This window comes from Ranitomeya imitator, chromosome 6 (genome assembly GCF_032444005.1).
Source record: "Ranitomeya imitator isolate aRanImi1 chromosome 6, aRanImi1.pri, whole genome shotgun sequence".
Taxonomy (NCBI): Eukaryota; Metazoa; Chordata; class Amphibia; order Anura; family Dendrobatidae; genus Ranitomeya; species Ranitomeya imitator.
The window spans coordinates 514,833,440-514,852,373 of NC_091287.1; the positions used below are offsets into that span (position 1 = coordinate 514,833,440).

The 18,934-nt window shown below is 46.0% G+C and overlaps 1 protein-coding gene across 1 annotated transcript in view; it reads right to left on the reverse strand.

The window, feature by feature from the left end:
- Positions 1 to 18,934, reverse strand: part of CSMD3 (CUB and Sushi multiple domains 3) — a 2,093,798-nt gene that overhangs the window by 767,672 nt on the left and 1,307,192 nt on the right. The window contains exon 20 of the mRNA XM_069731799.1: positions 2,738 to 2,854. Within this exon, the coding sequence (XP_069587900.1) occupies positions 2,738 to 2,854 (117 nt within the window). The remainder of the gene's footprint in view (positions 1 to 2,737; positions 2,855 to 18,934) is intronic.

Below are 18,934 nucleotides of genomic sequence, written 5' to 3' on the forward strand. Positions count from 1 at the left end.
AGCTATCAAGTGCTGTATTATATATATACATACTGTATATATGTTTGCATGAATATTTGAGCCCATGGATCCATTGTATGTCTGTTTTGCAAGCCGGTGAGAAAATCTCGCTGTACGGATGCCATACGGATTACATACGCAGGTTTACATCAGCAAAATACGCTCACACACCCTGCCTATGGATGACGTACGGATCACTATTTTGGGAATATTTCTGCGTATTACGCATGTAAAATGCGGACCGTATTTCCCTACGCTGAGTGTGACTCCGGCCTTACATGGTCAAGTGCGATTCAAATATTTGATCAAACTCGGTCATGCTGCAATTTTTTCAGACATGTGCACTGCCCCATAGAACAATATTGGTCTGAGCGAGATCCAATGTTTTGTCAAACAAAAAATACTTTTGTATGCATGAGCCCTAATTGTTGCCAAAAAGTTGTTCAAAAATTTGTTTCTGTAAAGCCACCAAATATTTGGAGGAAAGTTCCACACAAGTACTATTGCTGGTAGACATAAAGCAATCTTCTATCTACTGTATATAATCGTCTAAGGGATACTTCCTTCTGTTTGTCTGTCTGTCTTTCTGTCTGTTTGTCTGTAATGGAAATCCCGTGTTGCTGATTGGTCACAGCCGGCAGGTCGTGACCAATCAGCGACAGGCTTAGTCCGGCTGTGAATTGGCCCCTCCCTACTCTCCTCCAGTCAGTGCCAGTGTGTCACCCCCATCCCGGACCAACTTTTTCCTATTGATGCTGCCTATGTAGCATCAATAGTAAAAATATATAATGTTAAAAAAATAGAAAATTGTGCTATTCTCACCTTCCGCCATCCACCAATGCGCGTGATGCTGCCGCCAGCTTCTGTTCCCAGTGATGCATTGCAAAATTACCCAGATGACTTAGCAGTCTCGCGAGACCGCTAAGTCATCTGGTTAATTTCGCAATGCATCACTGGGAATGGAAGCTGGTGGCAGCATCACACGCATTGGGACAGCTTCGATGGATGCCGGAGGGTGAGTATATAACTATTTTGTATTTTATATTTTTTTACAGGGATATGGTGCCCACACTGCCCACACTATGTGGGCTGTGTTATATACTGCATGGGCTGTGTTATATACTGCGTGGCCTGTGTTATATACTATGTGGGCTGTGTTATATACTATGTGGGCTGTGTTATATATTATATTGGCTGTGTTATATACTGCCTGGCTGCTATATACTACGTGGGCTGTGTCATATACTGTGTGGGCTGTGTTATATACTACGTGGCCTGTGTTATATACTGCATGGGCTGTGCTATATATTACGTGGGCTGTGCTACATATTACATGGGCTGTGTTATATACTACGTGGCTGCTATATACTATGTGGCTGCGCTATATACTATGTGGCAGTCTGTGTTATATACTATGTGGCTGTGCTATATACTACGTGGCTGTGCTAAGCGCGACGTACATAAATACATACATATTCTAGAATACCCGATGCGTTAGAATCGGCCACCATCTAGTGTGGTCAATAAAGAGATAATACAAGAATCTCAATGATGTGCCTCATATTGATGCAATCTCTTAACTTCTTTATTACATAATTGCTGTTGATGAACCTTATAAAAATTTGACCACACTCTTGTAAGTGTTAACCAAGTCTACAATATATCTTTCTCTTCTGCGGTCTCTTTCTTAACTGAGATTTCTCTCTCAATGAGAAAGCCAAAGAAAACAATGTAAAAACAAAACAATGATGTTACTCTTAATATAGAGCCATTTCAGAATAAACCTTTTAACGCTGTCTATCAAAGACATAGGGATGATCGTGAGATAATGTAGAGAGGGAACGGTCTAGCTCTAATTAAGTCTTCTTTCAATTTAACAGCTTTCACAACATGAGTGCACCTAATCAATGCAGTGCCATCAACTGCCTTGTTCTTCATGCAGCTACTTAATGCGGTGTGCAATTCTCTTAATAGAGACAAAACAACCATCTTGAGAAACTATGCAAAGCCTGAAACTTAGTAGCAAGGATAGGAAACCCATTGCCTCTTATTTTCTTTATAGTAATGGCTATAACAGTAACTTTGTCTTAAGAATATATTAGCTAACAAAAATTAATACACTGTAGGCACCACTAAAACTGCAGCGGTATTTAACATTTGATGGTAAAAAAAACAGAATATTCCCTTCTGTAAACTTTTAAAGCCTAATTCCAGATTTTTAAGTTACAAATTCATCTATCTAATATCAATTTTATTCTTTAATATAATGCAATGATCATATCATATAGCAGTGTACTTACAATTGCTTATTTTGCCTTTCTACCCAGTAAATTAATCTCTTCTCTTTTTCTCTGCTATATGTAAAAATGGAAAGTCTTTAGGCTGCATGAGTCATCTCCCTCTTTAAGTCCTAACTCAACTGCTCCACTCTTCCTCTCTGCCAGGGACTTTTGTAGTGACTGATGACACAGGCAGGAAAAATACATTTCTTGCCTCTACTTAGAGCTTAGAAGGTTTCAGCTAGACTGTTTTTAATCACATGATGTTATAGAATTAATGGAAAGAGAAGAAATATCTTGGTAGAAAGGCAAAATGAGCAATTGTCAGTACACAGTACTATATAATATGATGACTGCAATATTAATATATTAATTTTTAATGGAGAAGTGCTTCTTTAAATTAATCAAGTCTACCTGTTTGATCCCAAGTGATTGTATACAATCTTGTAATATGTTACCTTTTCCATGGGTCACTTCTATGGTCCACGTACAATTCAAAGAGTTTGGGTAGAATTCAGGATATCCTGGAGATAGAATAGTGCCACTGGGACCTCTTACATCTCCACCACACAATGCTAGGGGGAACAAAAAGGTAATGATGGTTAAGTAATATAGATATATTTGAAGCTTTATGGAAGGAAAATAGTAAAATTATTTTAATATGGTATATTGAGCCTTCACAATTGATATAGTCGTAAAACTCAACATGTAAAAGATTTTAGACACCATTATTTAAAGCAGAACTTAGATTTTGAACTTCAAACCACACATATATTAAATTGTCTGTTAGACTTGTGTGCTTACTTTGAAAATACTTTTCTAATAACTATATAATTATACATATTAAAATGAACATTTCAGGAGCCTAGGTAAAAAGTGAAATAGCTCATGAGTCCAAGTGTGTTCAGTCTCTGTCCATCCAGCCTGACTGACATCTGCAGCTTGCACTGAGCAGTATGAGATTTCAGCATCCGCAGGGAGCTGGGACATTTAAGAGTTGTCAATAAGGTTATCTGAGCAGAGAGTGCTGTTTATCTTCAAAATGGATTATACAATCATTCTGACATTTATGTTCATAGTTAATACACCAGTCTACTGATGTTTAAAAGATGTATCTATTAATATATAAAGTTTAGATTTTAAAATCAGTGACATAAACACTTTGAAATCCTTACTATGACCAAAAGCATTTTTTGTCAAAGAAAACAGTTGGTGGAGACCTCAAAATGTTCTGTGGATAGATAAGTGGCATCCAGTGTCTTACCGTGGTTCTACGTAATGTGTAATTTTAAGAATAATTTCAGAATGACTTCATTTGTATTGTGGAGTTTTCCATAATGTGAATTTCCCTCACAAAATAGTTAGGACTTTTTAATGAAAGCATCTTAGACAAGTGATTAGATTCTTAGGCTAGGTTCCCATTGCTTTAATGGGACTGCACTAGCGGACAGCGTTGCACAGCAAAATTAACACCGTGCAATGCGTCCGTTAGCGCGCCCATTAACAGCAATGGAAACACGCATCGCTAGCGCGTGCCATTTTCGGCACGCGCTAGCGATGTGCCGGTGTTTTGCGACGCGCCTTGGACGCTGCTTGCAGCGTCCGTGGCTCACCCGAGGTCCGTTCCCCGCTCTCGCAGATCAGGGATCTGTGCTAGCAGGGACGTTAAACGCGACCCCGAAAATCACATTGCGTTAGAGCAATCCGCTAGCGCTTAGCGCTAAACGGATTGCTCTAACGCAATCTGAACCTAGCCTTATATTAAATATGTAGACATTTGGGACTAAAATCAACTTTTGTTTCAGACCACTTCATTAAGATGACTATTTTTTTCCATCCTGCTAGATAAAAAAAAAATCTAAAATCAACTTTTACCAAGGATTATACAGGCATTCTGACAAGGATTGACAAAGTAAGTACACCAACCCTTTCAGGTTAAATAGATTTATTTAACAATCCATTCACTTTGTATTGGGAAATCTGATGACATAATTCTCTTTAAAGTTTCTTAAGTCTATTACAGCACTGCAAGTACTCATGACTAGTGTTGAGCGATACCTTCCGATATCCAAAAGTATCGGTATCGGATTGGATCAGCCTATATTCAAAAAATATTGGATATCGCCGATACCGATACCCGATACCGATGCAAGTCAATGGGACCAAAATATCGGAATTAAAATAAACCCTTTCTTTCCTTGTAGGTAAATTCTACATGAAGGAAAACAACTAAGAATAATATAGGATGTATTGGGGGAGGTGGAGGAGACATTAGAGGCATTGAGGTTTAGCCCAATCAAATGGAATAGCAGGAATTCTTTTTTTTTTAAGATGTTTGGAGTTACAAAGCTATTGACTATGTTACTATTTTTTATATATAGTCAGATATTTATGTTTCACTACTTCCATGCTGTTCACCTTCTTTTTAACTTCTCCCACACTTTCTTCTTCATCATCCTCAGCAGCATCATCTTTTCCATCAACTTCTCCTTCACCTTTTTCATCTTCTTCTTCTTCACCTTCTTCGTATTATTTTTTTTTACATTCTTCATATTCTTTTTATTCAACTATTATTCTTCTTCATAATCAACTTCTTCATCTTGTTCTTCTTCATCATATTCTTATTCGTGACAGCCAGGCCTTCCTGTAGTTGTTATCTATAAAAGTTTGAAGATTACACCTTCTGTTCTGCCTGTCACAAAAGATTTACAACAGGATTTGCCCGCATTCAGTTTGGCCTACAGCAGCAGTTTTTTTCCAGGGGCACCATGAGGAGGAACGGAGTCAACCCCGTACACTGCTTAGTCTTCTTCTGCTTATAATTTAGATATCTTTTGCTCTGATTTTTAGTCATATGCTTAATGTTCTTCTGCTTTTTGTTCTGCAGCTTCTTGTTCTTCTGCTTCTCGTTCTTCAGGGTTGTCATCTTTAGGGTCTTGAGCTTGGAAATGTAGCAGAAGGTACAAGAGCAAAAGACACTGCCGAGAACCAGCTGACGGTACTGGAACCCAGAAGGCTAGATGAAGGTACAAGAGCCAATGGAACAACCGAGGACCAGCTGACGTTACTGGAACCCGGTTACTAAGCAGGAGGAACCAGTGCCAGAAAGCACTACCAAGGATCACCTGACATTGGTGGAACTCGGATACCCAGAAGGAGGCACCTAAGCCAAAGGCTCTGCCCGGAACTAGCTGACGGTACTGGAAACAGGATGGGCAGGAAGGACTACCTGTGACAAAGACACTTCTGAGCAGCAACTGGCAGTGTTGGAGCCCGGGGAATCCAGGAGAAGCAGAGTATAGGCTGAGGCCTAATTGGAGCCAGTTAAAATGGAACCTTTAACCCCCAAAGGTGTTTGCAACTAAAAGAGCCTCCTTTTGCGGCACTAATGCTGCACAAGGAAATGGTGCCTCTTTTCATTATGCTCCTTGTACACGCTGAAGTTAACACTTATAAAATGTGTCCCCTCATACCCTGAAACTGTCCCAGAGGCGGAACTTTCCTCCTTAATGAGACGCAGTACAGCTGTCATTCACACCCCCTTGGTGCCGTGCACCGCCTCCTTAGCATTGTTTGAATCTGTCCCGGAGCCTGCGCTGTTATCCCTTGGCCATGCGCAGTTAGCTGAGCCTGTGCGACTACCCTGCCAGAGATCCCGCCTCACCGTGTCTTCTGATTTATTCACACTGCGGGCCTGGGATTCATGGGCATCCACAGTGCATATCTTCACCTCTCACTCATCTCCTTCCGCCTTCTTCAGACTGTGCCGCACCAGCTGATTCCAAATTGCATGCCACGGCCGTGACGCGGCACAGTCAGAAGAAGGCAGAAGGAGATTAGTGAGAGGCGAATAAATGCACTGCGCATGACCATGACTTACAGGCCCGCAGTGTGAATAAATCTGAAGACACTGCAGACCTGGGATTCATGGGCATCCGTAGTGCATATCTTTGCCTCTCACTCATCTCCTTCTGCCTTCTTCAGACTGTGCCGCGCCAGCTGATCCCAAATTGCATGCCACGGCCGTGATGCTGCACTGCGCATGCCCATGAATCACAGCCCCGCAGTGTCAATAAATCTGAAGACACTGCAGGCATGATCTCGCGTAGGGTGGCCGCACTGGCGCAGCCAGCCTGACAACAAATGATGTCTGAAGACGGGCAGCGCTAACTGCGCAGGGCCAAGGGACAACATAACAGTGCAGGCTCCGTGACAGATTCAAACAATGCTGAGGAGGCGGCGTACGGGGCCAAGGGGGTGTGAATGACAGCTGTGCTGTGTCATTAAGAAGGAAAGTCCAGCCTTCGGGAAGGTTTCAGGGTATGAGGGGACACATTTTATAAGTGTTAACTTCAGCGTGTGCAAGGAGCATAATGAAAAGAGGCACCTTTTCCTTGTGCAGCATTAGTGCCGCACAAGGTGGCTCTATTAGTTACAAACACCTTGGGGGGACAGGTTCCCTTTATTATCTGTTGTAGTGTCAGCGTGGTGGTCGCAGTACACATTGCCGGCTACACAGCAGGGGAAAAGCTGACGTTACTGAACCCCACTAACACAGTGGCGAGTGTTTTTCTCTGTGCAGCCAGCACTTCTGAGCACCAACTAGCGGTATTGGAGCCCAGGGAATTTAGGAGGAGCAGAGTGTAGGCCGAGGCCTGCACTGGAAGCAATTTAATGTCTGTTGTTGTGCCTGTGTGGCGGTTGCAGGACACGTTGCCGGCTACACAGCAGGGGAACAGCTGACGTTACTGAACCCCACTGACACATGAGCGAGTGTTTTTCTCTGTGCAGCCAGCACTTCCGAGCACCAACTGGCTGTATTGGAGCCCAGGGAATCTAGGAGGAGCAGACTTTAGTTTTTGCCGCACACACAGCAGGGGAGCAGCTGGCATTACTGAACCCCACTAACAGGGTAGCAACTGTTGACTGTGCAGACAGCACTTCCAGGCAACAACTGGCGGTGTTGAAACCCAGGGAAAGCAGGAGGAGCAGACTTTGGTTTTTGTCGCACACACAGCAGGGAAACAGCTGGCGTTACTGAACCCCAATAAAACGGCAGCAAGTGTTGACTGTGCAGACAGCACTTCTGGGCAACAACTGGCGGTGTTGAAGCTCAAGGAAAGCAGGAGGAGCAGACTTTAGTTTTTGCTGCACACACAGAGGGGAGCAGCTGGCGTTACTGAACCTCAATAACAGAGGAGCAACTGTTGACTGTGCAGACTGTCATGATCCCAATGGCAGGGGATCACAAAAGGACAAGCACAAAAACAAAACAAGCTCTAGGGTGATGGAACCTGAGCTGACCGCGATCCTGAACACACAACTAGCAGTAGCCGGGGAACGTGCCTACGATGATTCCTAGACGTCTCGCGCCAGCCGAAGGATTAACTTCCCCTATAAGAAGAAACACAGACCTCACTTGCCTCCAGAGAAACACCCCACAGAAATAGCAGCCCCCCACATGTAATAACGGTGAAATGAGAGGAAAGCTGGACTAAGACAAAAATTAAGCAAAACGTGGAACAGGAAAATCAAAACTTAGCTTGTCCTGAAGATAACAGACGCAGGGAGCAGAGGTAAAAAGACACGCTGATTACATTGATAGCCGGCGAGGAAATGACAAAAAAGCCAGGTTAAATAGGAAACTCCCATAACCTGATGGAACAGGTGGACACCAGAGACCGCAGAGAACACAAGTCACCCAGTACCATCAGTAACCACCAGAGGGAGCCCAAAAACAGAACTCACAACAGTACCCCCCCTTGAGGAGGGGTCACCGAACCCTCACGAGAACCACCAGGCCGACCAGGATGAGCCCTATGAAAAGCACGGACCAAATCGGCAGCATGAACATCAGAGGCAATCACCCAAGAATTATCCTCCTGACCATAACCCTTCCACTTGACCAAATACTGGAGTTTCCGTCTGGAAACACGAGAATCCAAGATCTTCTCCACAACATACTCCAATTCACCCTCCACCAGCACCGGAGCAGGAGGCTCAAGCGAAGGAACGACAGGTACCTCATACTTCCTCAACAACGACCGATGGAACACATTATGAATAGCAAACGATGCCGGGAGATCCAAATGAAACGACACAGGGTTAAGAATTTCCAAGATCCTATAGGGACCGATGAACCGAGGCTTTAACTTAGGAGAAGAGACCTTCATAGGAATAAAACGAGAAGACAACCACACCAAGTCCCCAACAAGAAGTCGAGGACCCACGCGGCGACGGCGATTAGCAAACTGCTGAGCCCTCTCCTGGGACAACTTCAAATTATCCACCACATGACTCCAAATCCGATGCAACCTATCCACCACCATGTCCACTCCAGGACAATCAGAAGGCTCCACCTGACCAGAGGAAAAACGAGGATGAAACCCCGAATTACAAAAGAAAGGAGAAACCAAGGTAGCAGAACTAGCCCGATTATTAAGGGCAAACTCGGCAAGCGGCAAAAAGGAAACCCAGTCATCTTGATCAGCAGAAACAAAACACCTTAAATAAGTTTCTAAAGTCTGATTAGTTCGTTCCGTCTGGCCATTCGTCTGGGGATGGAATGCAGACGAAAAGGACAAATCAATGCCCATCTTAGCACAGAACGTCCGCCAAAATCTAGACACAAACTGGGATCCCCTGTCAGAAACGATGTTCTCCGGAATGCCATGCAAACGGACCACGTTTTGAAAAAACAGAGGGACCAACTCAGAGGAGGAAGGTAACTTAGGCAAGGGTACCAGATGAACCATCTTAGAAAAGCGGTCACACACAACCCATATGACGGACATTTTTTGAGAGACAGGGAGATCCGAAATAAAGTCCATGGAAATGTGCGTCCAAGGCCTCTTCGGGATAGGCAAAGGTAACAACAATCCACTGGCCCGAGAACAGCAAGGCTTAGCCCGAGCGCAAACTCCACAAGACTGCACGAAAGAACGCACATCCCTCGACAAGGAAGGCCACCAAAAAGACCTGGCCACCAAGTCTCTAGTACCAAATATTCCAGGATGACCTGCCAACACAGAAGAATGGACCTCCGAGATGACTCTACTGGTCCAATTATACGGAACAAACAGTCTTTCCGGCGGACAACGATCAGGTTTATCCGCCTGAAACTCCTGCAAAGCACGTCGCAAGTCTGGGGAGACAGCCGACAAAATCACCCCATCCCTAAGGATACCAGTGGGCTCAGAATTTCCAGGGGAGTCAGGCACAAAACTCCTAGAAAGAGCATCCGCCTTCACATTCTTTGAACCTGGCAGGTATGAAACCACAAAATTGAAACGGGAGAAAAACAGTAACCAACGAGCCTGTCTAGGATTCAGACGCTTGGCAGACTCAAGGTACATCAGATTTTTGTGATCAGTCAAGACCACCACACGATGTCTAGCACCCTCAAGCCAATGATGCCACTCCTCAAATGCCCACTTCATGGCCAAAAGCTCCCGATTACCAACATCATAATTCCGTTCAGCGGGCGAAAATTTTCTAGAAAAGAACGCACATGGCTTCATCACTGAGCCATCGGAGCTTCTCTGTGACAAAACCGCCCCCGCTCCGATCTTGGAAGCATCAACCTCAACCTGAAAAGGAAGCGACGTATCTGGCTGACGCAACACAGGAGCAGAAGAAAATCGGCGCTTAAGTTCCTGAAAGGCCTCCACAGCCGCAGGAGACCAATCAGTAACATCAGCACCCTTTTTAGTCAAATCCGTCAAAGGCTTAACAACACTAGAAAAATTAGTTATGAAGCGACGATAAAAATTAGCAAAGCCCAAGAACTTCTGTAGACTCTTAAGAGATGTAGGCTGCGTCCAGTCACAAATAGCCTGAACCTTGACGGGATCCATCTCAATAGTAGAAGGGGAAAAAATATACCCCAAAAAAGAAATCTTCTGGACTCCAAAGAGACATTTAGAACCCTTTACAAACAAAGAATTGGCCCGCAGGACCTGAAACACCTTCCTGACCTGCTGAACATGAGACTCCCAGTCATCAGAAAAACCAAAACATCATCCAAATACACGATAATAAATTTATCCAGATATTCACGGAAAATATCGTGCATAAAAGACTGGAAGACAGAAGGAGCATTAGAAAGTCCAAAAGACATCACCAAATACTTGAAATGGCCCTCAGGCGTATTAAATGCGGTTTTCCACTCATCACCCTGCCTTATCCGCACAAGATTATACGCACCCCGAAGATCAATCTTAGTGAACCATTTAGCCCCCTTAATGCGAGCGAACAAATCAGTCAACAATGGCAAAGGATACTGATATTTGACTGTAATCTTATTCAAAAGACGATAATCTGTGCAAGGCCTCAAGGAACCATCTTTTTTGGCCACAAAAAAAAAACCTGCTCCCAAAGGGGACGAAGATGGACGGATATGTCCCTTTTCCAAGGACTCCTTAACATAATTCCGCATAGCAGTATGCTCTGGCACTGACAGATTGAACAAACGACCTTTAGGGAATTTACTGCCAGGAATCAAATCTATAGCACAATCGCAATCCCTGTGAGGAGGAAGCGAACTGAGCTTAGGCTCCTCAAAAACCTCCCGATAATCAGACAAAAATACCGGAACCTCAGAAGAAGTAGATGAAGCGATAGAAATCGGAGATGCATCATCATGAACCCCCTGACATCCCCAGCTTAACACAGACATTGTTTTCCAGTCCAGGACTGGGTTATGAGTTTGTAACCATGGCAGACCAAGCACTAAGACATCATGTAAATTATACAGTACCAGGAAGCGAATCACCTCCTGATGAACGGGAGTCATACGCATGGTCACTTGTGTCCAGTACTGAGGTTTATTCATAGCCAAAGGTGTAGAGTCAATTCCTTTCAAAGGAATAGGAACTTCCAGAGGTTCCAGACTAAACCCACAGCGATTGGCAAATGACCAATCCATAAGACTCAGGGCAGCACCTGAATCCACATAGGCATCGACGGAAATGGATGACAATGAACAAATCAGCGTCACAGACAGAATGAACTTAGACTGTAAAGTACCAATGGCAACAGACTTATCAACCTTTTTTGTGCGTTTAGAGCATGCTTATATAACATGAGCTGAATCACCACAATAAAAACACAATCCATTTTTCCGCCTATAATTTTGCCGTTCACTTCTGGACTGAATTCTATCACATTGCATTATCTCAGGTGCCTGTTCAGAAGACACCGCCAAATGGTGCACAGGTTTGCGCTCCCGTAAACGCCGATCAATCTGAATAGCCATAGTCATGGACTCATTCAGACCTGTAGGCGCCGGGAACCCCACCATAACATCTTTAATGGCCTCAGAAAGGCCATCTCTGAATTTTGCAGCCAGAGCGCACTCATTCCACTGAGTAAGCACCGACCATTTCCGAAATTTCTGACAATATATTTCTGCTTCATCTTGCCCCTGAGAGAGAGCCAATAAAGCTTTTTCAGCCTGAATCTCTAGGTTAGGTTCCTCATAGAGCAAACCCAATGCCAGAAAAAACGCATCCACATTGAGCAACGCAGGATCCCCTGGTGCCAATGCAAATGCCCAATTCTGAGGGTCACCCCGCAGGAAAGATATAACAATCCTGACCTGCTGAGCAGGGTCTCCAGAGGAGCGAGATTTCAAGGAAAGAAACAACGTGCAATTGTTCCTAAAATTCAGAAAACTAGATCTATCTCCAGAAAAAAACTCTGGGACAGGAATTCTAGGTTCAGACATAGGCGTATGTACAACAAAATCTTGTATATTTTGAACCTTAGCAGCAAGATTATTCAGGCTGGAAGCCAAACTCTGGACGTCCATGATAAACAGCTGAGGTCAGAGCCATTCAAGGATTAAGAGGAGGAAAGAAGCAGTCAAGCTGCAATTAAGGCTAGGCAGCAAACACTGAGGAGGGGAAAAAAAAAAAAAAACTTCCTCAGACTACGTTTCCTCCTACTTCAGCCAAAACGATGACCAATTTTTTCTGGCCGGCTATACTGTCATGATCCCAATGGCAGGGGATCACAAAAGGACAAGCACAAAAACAAAACAAGCTCTAGGGTGATGGAACCTGAGCTGACCGCGATCCTGAACCTAAACACACAACTAGCAGTAGCCAGGGAACGTGCCTACGATGATTCCTAGACGTCTCGCGCCAGCCGAAGGATTAACTTCCCCCTATAAGAAGAAACACAGACCTCACTTGCCTCCAGAGAAACACCCCACAGAAATAGCAGCCCCCCACATGTAATAACGGTGAAATGAGAGGAAAGCACATACGTAGTTATGAAAATAGAATCAGCAAAAATGAGGCCCGCTAAAGCTAGATAGCAGAGGATACAAAAGTGAACTGCGCGGTCAGCGAAAAACCCTTCAAAAAACCATCCTGAAATTACTTGAACTCATGTGCCAACTCATGGGACATGAGGAGTAATTTCAGCCCATTAGAGCAACCAGCAGCAAGGAATCACATATCTGCAAGCTGGATTAAGACAAAAATTAAGCAAAACGTGGAACAGGAAAATCAAAACTTAGCTTGTCCTGAAGATAACAGACGCTGGGAGCAGAGGTAAAAAGACACGCTGTTTACATTGATAGCCGGCGAGGAAATGACAAAAAAGCCAGGTTAAATAGGAAACTCCTATAACCTGATGGAACAGGTGGACACCAGAGACCGCAGAGAACACAAGTCACCCAGTACCATCAGTAACCACCAGAGGGAGCCCAAAAACAGAACTCACAACAGCAGACAGCATTTCCCGGCAACAACTGGCGGTGTTGAAATGCAGGGAAAGCAGGAGGAGCAGACTTTAGTTTTCGCCGCACACACAGCAGAGGAGCAGCTGGCGTTACTGAACCCCAATAACTGAGGAGCAACAGTTGACTGTGCAGACAGCGCTTCCGGGCAACAACTGGTGGTGTTGAAGCCCAGGGAAAGCATTAGGAGCAGTGTGTAGGCCGAAGCCTAATTGTAGCAAGTTGAAAGGGAATCTTTAACCCACTAGGGGTTTGTAACAGAAAGAGCCACCTTGTGTAGCAGTAATGCTGCAAAAGGAAAAGGTGGCTCTTTTAATTATGCTCCTTGCAAACGCAGAACTAAACACTTCTAAAATGTGTCACCTGATACCGTGAAACCGTCCCGAAGGTGGGACTTTCCTTCGTAATGACACGCAGCACAGCCGTCATTCCCACCCCCTTGGGGCAGGGCGCCGATTCCTCAGCATTGTTTGAATCTATCCCAGAGCCTACACTGTTATGTTAAACCTTGGCCATGCGCAGTTAGCGCTGCCCATCTTCTGACAACATTTGGTGTCAGGCGGACTGCGCCTGTGCGGCCGTGCAGCCCAAGATCCTGCCTCACAGTGTCTTCTGATTTAATCACACTGTGGGCCTGGGATTCATGGCCATGCACAGTGCATATCTTCCCCTCTCACTCACCTCCTTCCGGCTTCTTCAGATTGTGCGGCGTCACGGCCGTGGCATGCTATTAGGGATCAGCTGACGGCGCACAGTCTGAAGAAGGCGGAGGGAGATGAGTGAGAGCCTGAGGTGAAGATATGAACTGTGCATGCCCATGAATCCCAGGCCTGCAGTGTGATTAAATCAGAAGACACTGTGAGGCGGGATCTCGGGCAGCGCGGCGGCACAGGCACAGTCTGCCTGACACCAAATGATGTCAGAAGACGGGCATTGCTAACTGCGCGTAGCCAAGGTTGAACATAACAGCGCAGGCTACGGGACAGATTCATACAATGCTGAGGAGGCGGTGTCTGGTGCCAAGGGGGTAGGAATTATGGCTGCGTTGCATCTCATTAGGAAGGAAAGTTCCACCTCCGGGCCGGTTTCACAGTGTGAGGGGACACATTTTATAAGTGTTAAGTTCAGCATGTGCAAGGAGCATAACTAAAAGAGCCACCTTTTCCTTGTGCTGCCTTACTGCTGCACAAGGTGACTCTTTTAGAAACAAACATCTGGGGGAGGGGACAGGTTCCCTTTAATTTCAGTTGAAGTGTCAGCGTGGCGGTCGCAGGACACATTGCCGGATACACAGCTGTGGATTAGCTGACGTTACTGAAACCCAATAACACTGGGTCATGTGTTTTGACTGTGCAGACAGCACTTCTGAGTATCAACTTGTGGTGTTGGAGCCCATGGATTACAGTTCAGGTGGTAGAAACATGAACGCAACAGGAGACCTGGATACTGTAGCCAACCAATTTTTAAATCTGGAAGAGGAGTTGCAAATTCCTGTGAGATCCAGGCCTTGTTCATTTTCAGAAAATTAAGCCGGTCAACGTCATCGGAGGATAGTCACATGCGACGGTCTGTTAGTACACCACCTGCGGCACTAAAGACGCGTTCCGATAATACACTAGCAGCAGGGCATGCCAGCACCTCCAATGCATACTGGCTAAGCTCTGGCCATGTATCCATCTTAGAGACCCAAAACTTGAAGGTGGAAGAGCCGTCTGGGAGTACACTCAGAGGGCAAGCCATGTAGTCTGTCACCATCTGACAAAAACGTTGCCTCCTGCTGACTGGAGCCGTCTGTGATGGTGTAGACATTTGTGGCGGGCACACAAAAGTTTGCCACAGTTGGGCCATACTGGTCTTGCCTTGTGCTGAGGCACTGATTCTGCTCCCCGTTTGTGCTGACCTTCCTCTGCTGCCTCGACGCACTGAACTGCTTTGTAAAGCACTAGCAGCATTACTCTCAGTTGGACAGGAGAAGATGATGGAATGCACCGGTGTGTCTATGTACTCCCGCATATTACGCTCCCAGTTCAACTGTGTTATGAGGGTTTGTAAGTTGTCCTGGTAGCGCGGATCTAGGAGGTGTACACCCAATAATCAGCCGTGTTGAGAATGTGGGCAATGCGGCGGTCATTTCTCAGGCACTGCAGCATGAAATCAACCATGTGCTGCAGACTGCCAACAGGCCAAGAAGCACTGTCCCCTGCTTGAGGCGTGATCTCTGCCTGCTCTGCATCACCCCACCCTCACTCTACACACTTACTACTTGAGAATTGTGTAACTCCCTCCTCTGGACCGATGTCTTCCTCCTCCATTGACTCCTCCTCATCCTCCTCACAAAGTGTCCCCTTCCTAGGCCTTTGTGAGGAACCACGTTGCGCTGACTGTCCAGAAGCATATGGAATTGGTGGCTCCTCATCCTCCACCTCTTCCACAACATCATCCCTTAGCACTTGCAGTGTTCTTTCAAGCAGGCAGATAAGGGGGAAAGTCATGCTGACTAGTGCATCATCTGCACTCGCCATCCGCGTGGAATCATCGAAGGCTCGCAAAACCTGGCAGACATCCTTCATAGTGGCCCACTCAGTGGTTGTGAAGTCTGAACGGCGCGCAGTGCGACTTCTTTGTGCCTCATGCAGCTGGTACTCCATTACTGCTGGCTGCTGCTCACACATCCGCTCCAACATATGCAACATGGAATTCCACCTGGTGGGTAGGTCACATATGATGCAATGTTCCGGAAGGCGGAATCGGCGCTGCAGAGCTGCAATGCGCGATCTTGCCTTGCTGGAGCGCCGCAAGTGAGCACACTCTAGGCGGACCTTGTGCAGCAGTGCATCAAGATCCAGATAGTCACTCAAAAAACTGCACGACCAAGTTGAGCACATGTGCCAGACATGGGATGTGAGTGAGGTTGCCTAGGGCCAGAACTGCCACCAGATTTCGGCCATTGTCACACACTACCATGCCTGTTTGGAGATTCGCTGTCACAAACCACACATCGCTCTCCTGCTTGATGGCATTCCAGAGCTCCTGATCTGTGTGGCTTTGATTCCACAAACAAATTAATTTCAGTACGGCCTGTTGACGTTTGGCCACGGCTGTGATCATATCAGTCATAACAGGTAAGAGTTCACGGGTCAAGGTGGAGGTAGACCATGATGGCTCCTGCAGCGATGATTCTGAGGAACTGGAGTATGAGGATGAGGCAATATGTACAGACTGGATTGCTGCCATCCTTGGACTTGGCAGAACACATCCTGCGCCACTCGCACGATCTGTACCCGGCTCCACAACATTAACCCAATGGGCAGTGAGGGAAAGGTATCGCCTCTGTCCATGGTGACTGGTCCACGCATCGGAGATGAGGTGGACCTTGCTACTGACGGCATTCAGTAGCGCGTGTTTTATGTGTCCCTCCACATGCTTTTGCAGGGCAGGGACGGCTTGCCTGCTGAAATAAAAGCAGCTGGGCACATTTTATTGTGGGACTGCCAAATGCCATCAAGTTATGGAAGGTGTCAGTCTCCACCAGCCTGAATGACAGCATTTCCAGGGACAGTAGTTTTGCAATGCCAGCATTCAGAGCTTGTGCTTGGTGGTTGTTTTCCGAGAATGGCCACCTTTTCTCCCATGCCTGTGCTACCGATGGCTGTAGACTGGGCTGGGAGTGTGAGGATGACTAGGAACGTGGTGATGTGGGTGGAATTACACTGGGTCTCTGGACAACAGTGCCAGAGATTATTCCATGGCGATCCTGTGAGGAAGCCGAACCAGCTGTGTGTGTGAGCTGGAGGAAGAGGCAGCAACACGAGCTGAAGAGGTGGTAGGTGCCGCTGTAGGTTGGCCTAGGTCTTCAGTGTGTTTTTGTAACTCCACAGCGTGCTTGGTCCGCACGTTTCCACATATTTGTGGTATTGAAGTTGCTGACAATTTTCCCTCTTTTGACTTTCTGATGACACACGTTGCATTTGACTAAGCAAATGTCATCTACAACTGTGTCAAAAAAGGACCAGGCACTGCAAGTCTTGGGAGCGCCCGTTTTGGCTTTTGGAAGAGCCATGCTCCGAATGGGTGCTGAAGTGGAGGCTACAGGCACCGCAGTCTTCCCCCTCCCTCTCCCTCTTTGAGCCGTTCGGGGAATCTCTTCCTCAGAGCTGCTCCCACCACCTTCCTGTACCTCACGCCACGATGGGTCAAGGACCTCATCATCTCCACTACCCTCTTCCACCAACTGCTTCTCCTGGGTAGTCTCGGCAGCACAGTACGCACCAGAAAGTGGCACCTGAGTCTCATCATCAGATGCGTACTGAGGTGTGCTGACTGGAGGCACTGGCCCACCTGCCTCTTCAGACTCAGAGAGACAAAGGCTGTTGGGCATCACTGCATACTGCCTCTTCTGCTATTTCTCCAATGCTGCTTGGCTAGCCCCCTCTTTCCAAGCCAAGAGATTCAGAGAACAGAAGTAAAGATGGCTCCTGTCCTGGGCTCTCTGACTTCCTGGGCAATTTGGCAGGTGGTGAAGAGACAGATGGGTGCTCTCCAGTGCTCTGTGCCTGAGAGGATGTGGCACTAATTGAAGTTGATGCATTAGCTGCCATCCATCTGGCAACGGCTTCAATTTGTTCTTCTCGCAGCAGCGGGGTTCGGCGATCTCCTACAAAGCTGCGCATGAAGGACTGTTCCCTGCTGAAACTGGGTTATGATGAGTCACCAGTGCCCGCAGCAGGCAAAGAATCCCCACATTCTCTCCCTGCTCCATGCCCACGTGCCTTACTCCCGGACTTCTTCATGTTGGTAGACTGATAAAGATAGGCAGAAAAGTACTTAGGGCTTAGTGTGCTTATTCCTAAACTGCTCCTAACAGGTATAAGAAACACTAATTTTCTAAAGTGTGGACTAGACTTTTATATGCGCTAATGTGGCCTACACAACTGTAAATTGGTGTGTTTGGTGAACTTTATTATTATTATTTTTTTTTTGCAGAACAGACTACAGAGTGAGCTGCACTCACACACAGACCGTGCAGACAGCCGTGAACGGCGCTGCAAGGCCAAAACAAGCTCCTCTATGTAATCCTTTATAGTGTTTTTCCACAATCTAGCAGGATACGGAGGGAAAGCCACTAACAGGATAAATTTGAGAAAATGTGCAGCAGGCTGCACTACTTGCAAAAAAGGACAATGGATTGAACAGTACGAGGCATTGACGCACCCTGAGCTGACAACAACCAGCGGTGGCTGCGGACAAACTGCAGAGTGAGCTGCACTCACACACACAGAGACCTTGCAGACAGCTGTGAACAGCGCTGCAAGGCAAAAGCATGGTTCTCACACAGTGGTTGATAAATTAACCTGCGTAAAGCACAATGAAGCCAATCGCTATATCTAAACTGGCCCTCAGTCAGAACACAGCGTCCTGTCGCTAACTGAATTCACAGCAGAGTGAGCCCAAAATGGCGGCGGCGACTTTTATAGTGCATCATGACATCATTTCAGCAGCCAATCACAGCTATGCCAGTAGTTACATGCCTACCATGCAGAACCGGATGTGCCCACACTTCTAATCATTCCTCATTGGCTGAAATAAATGAAACTGGCTCTTTGAATTATGGGAACTTCCGATTCCGGTATCCGATATACTGAAAGTATCGGTCCTCGGTATCGGAATTCCAATACCGCAAATATCGGCCGATACCCAATACTTGCGGTATCAGAATGCTCAACACTACTCATGACTGTTATTGAATGGAAACCATGACCAGTCTTACTCTGCCCTTGACTTTCATAGAGCATATATCCATTTTTCTTTCATTTGTACTACCAGTTTTGTAGACCATGTACTCCAGACCTACTTGTAATGCTAATTGAGAAAAGAAAAAAAAATCAATTGTAATATAAGTTTGGATGTG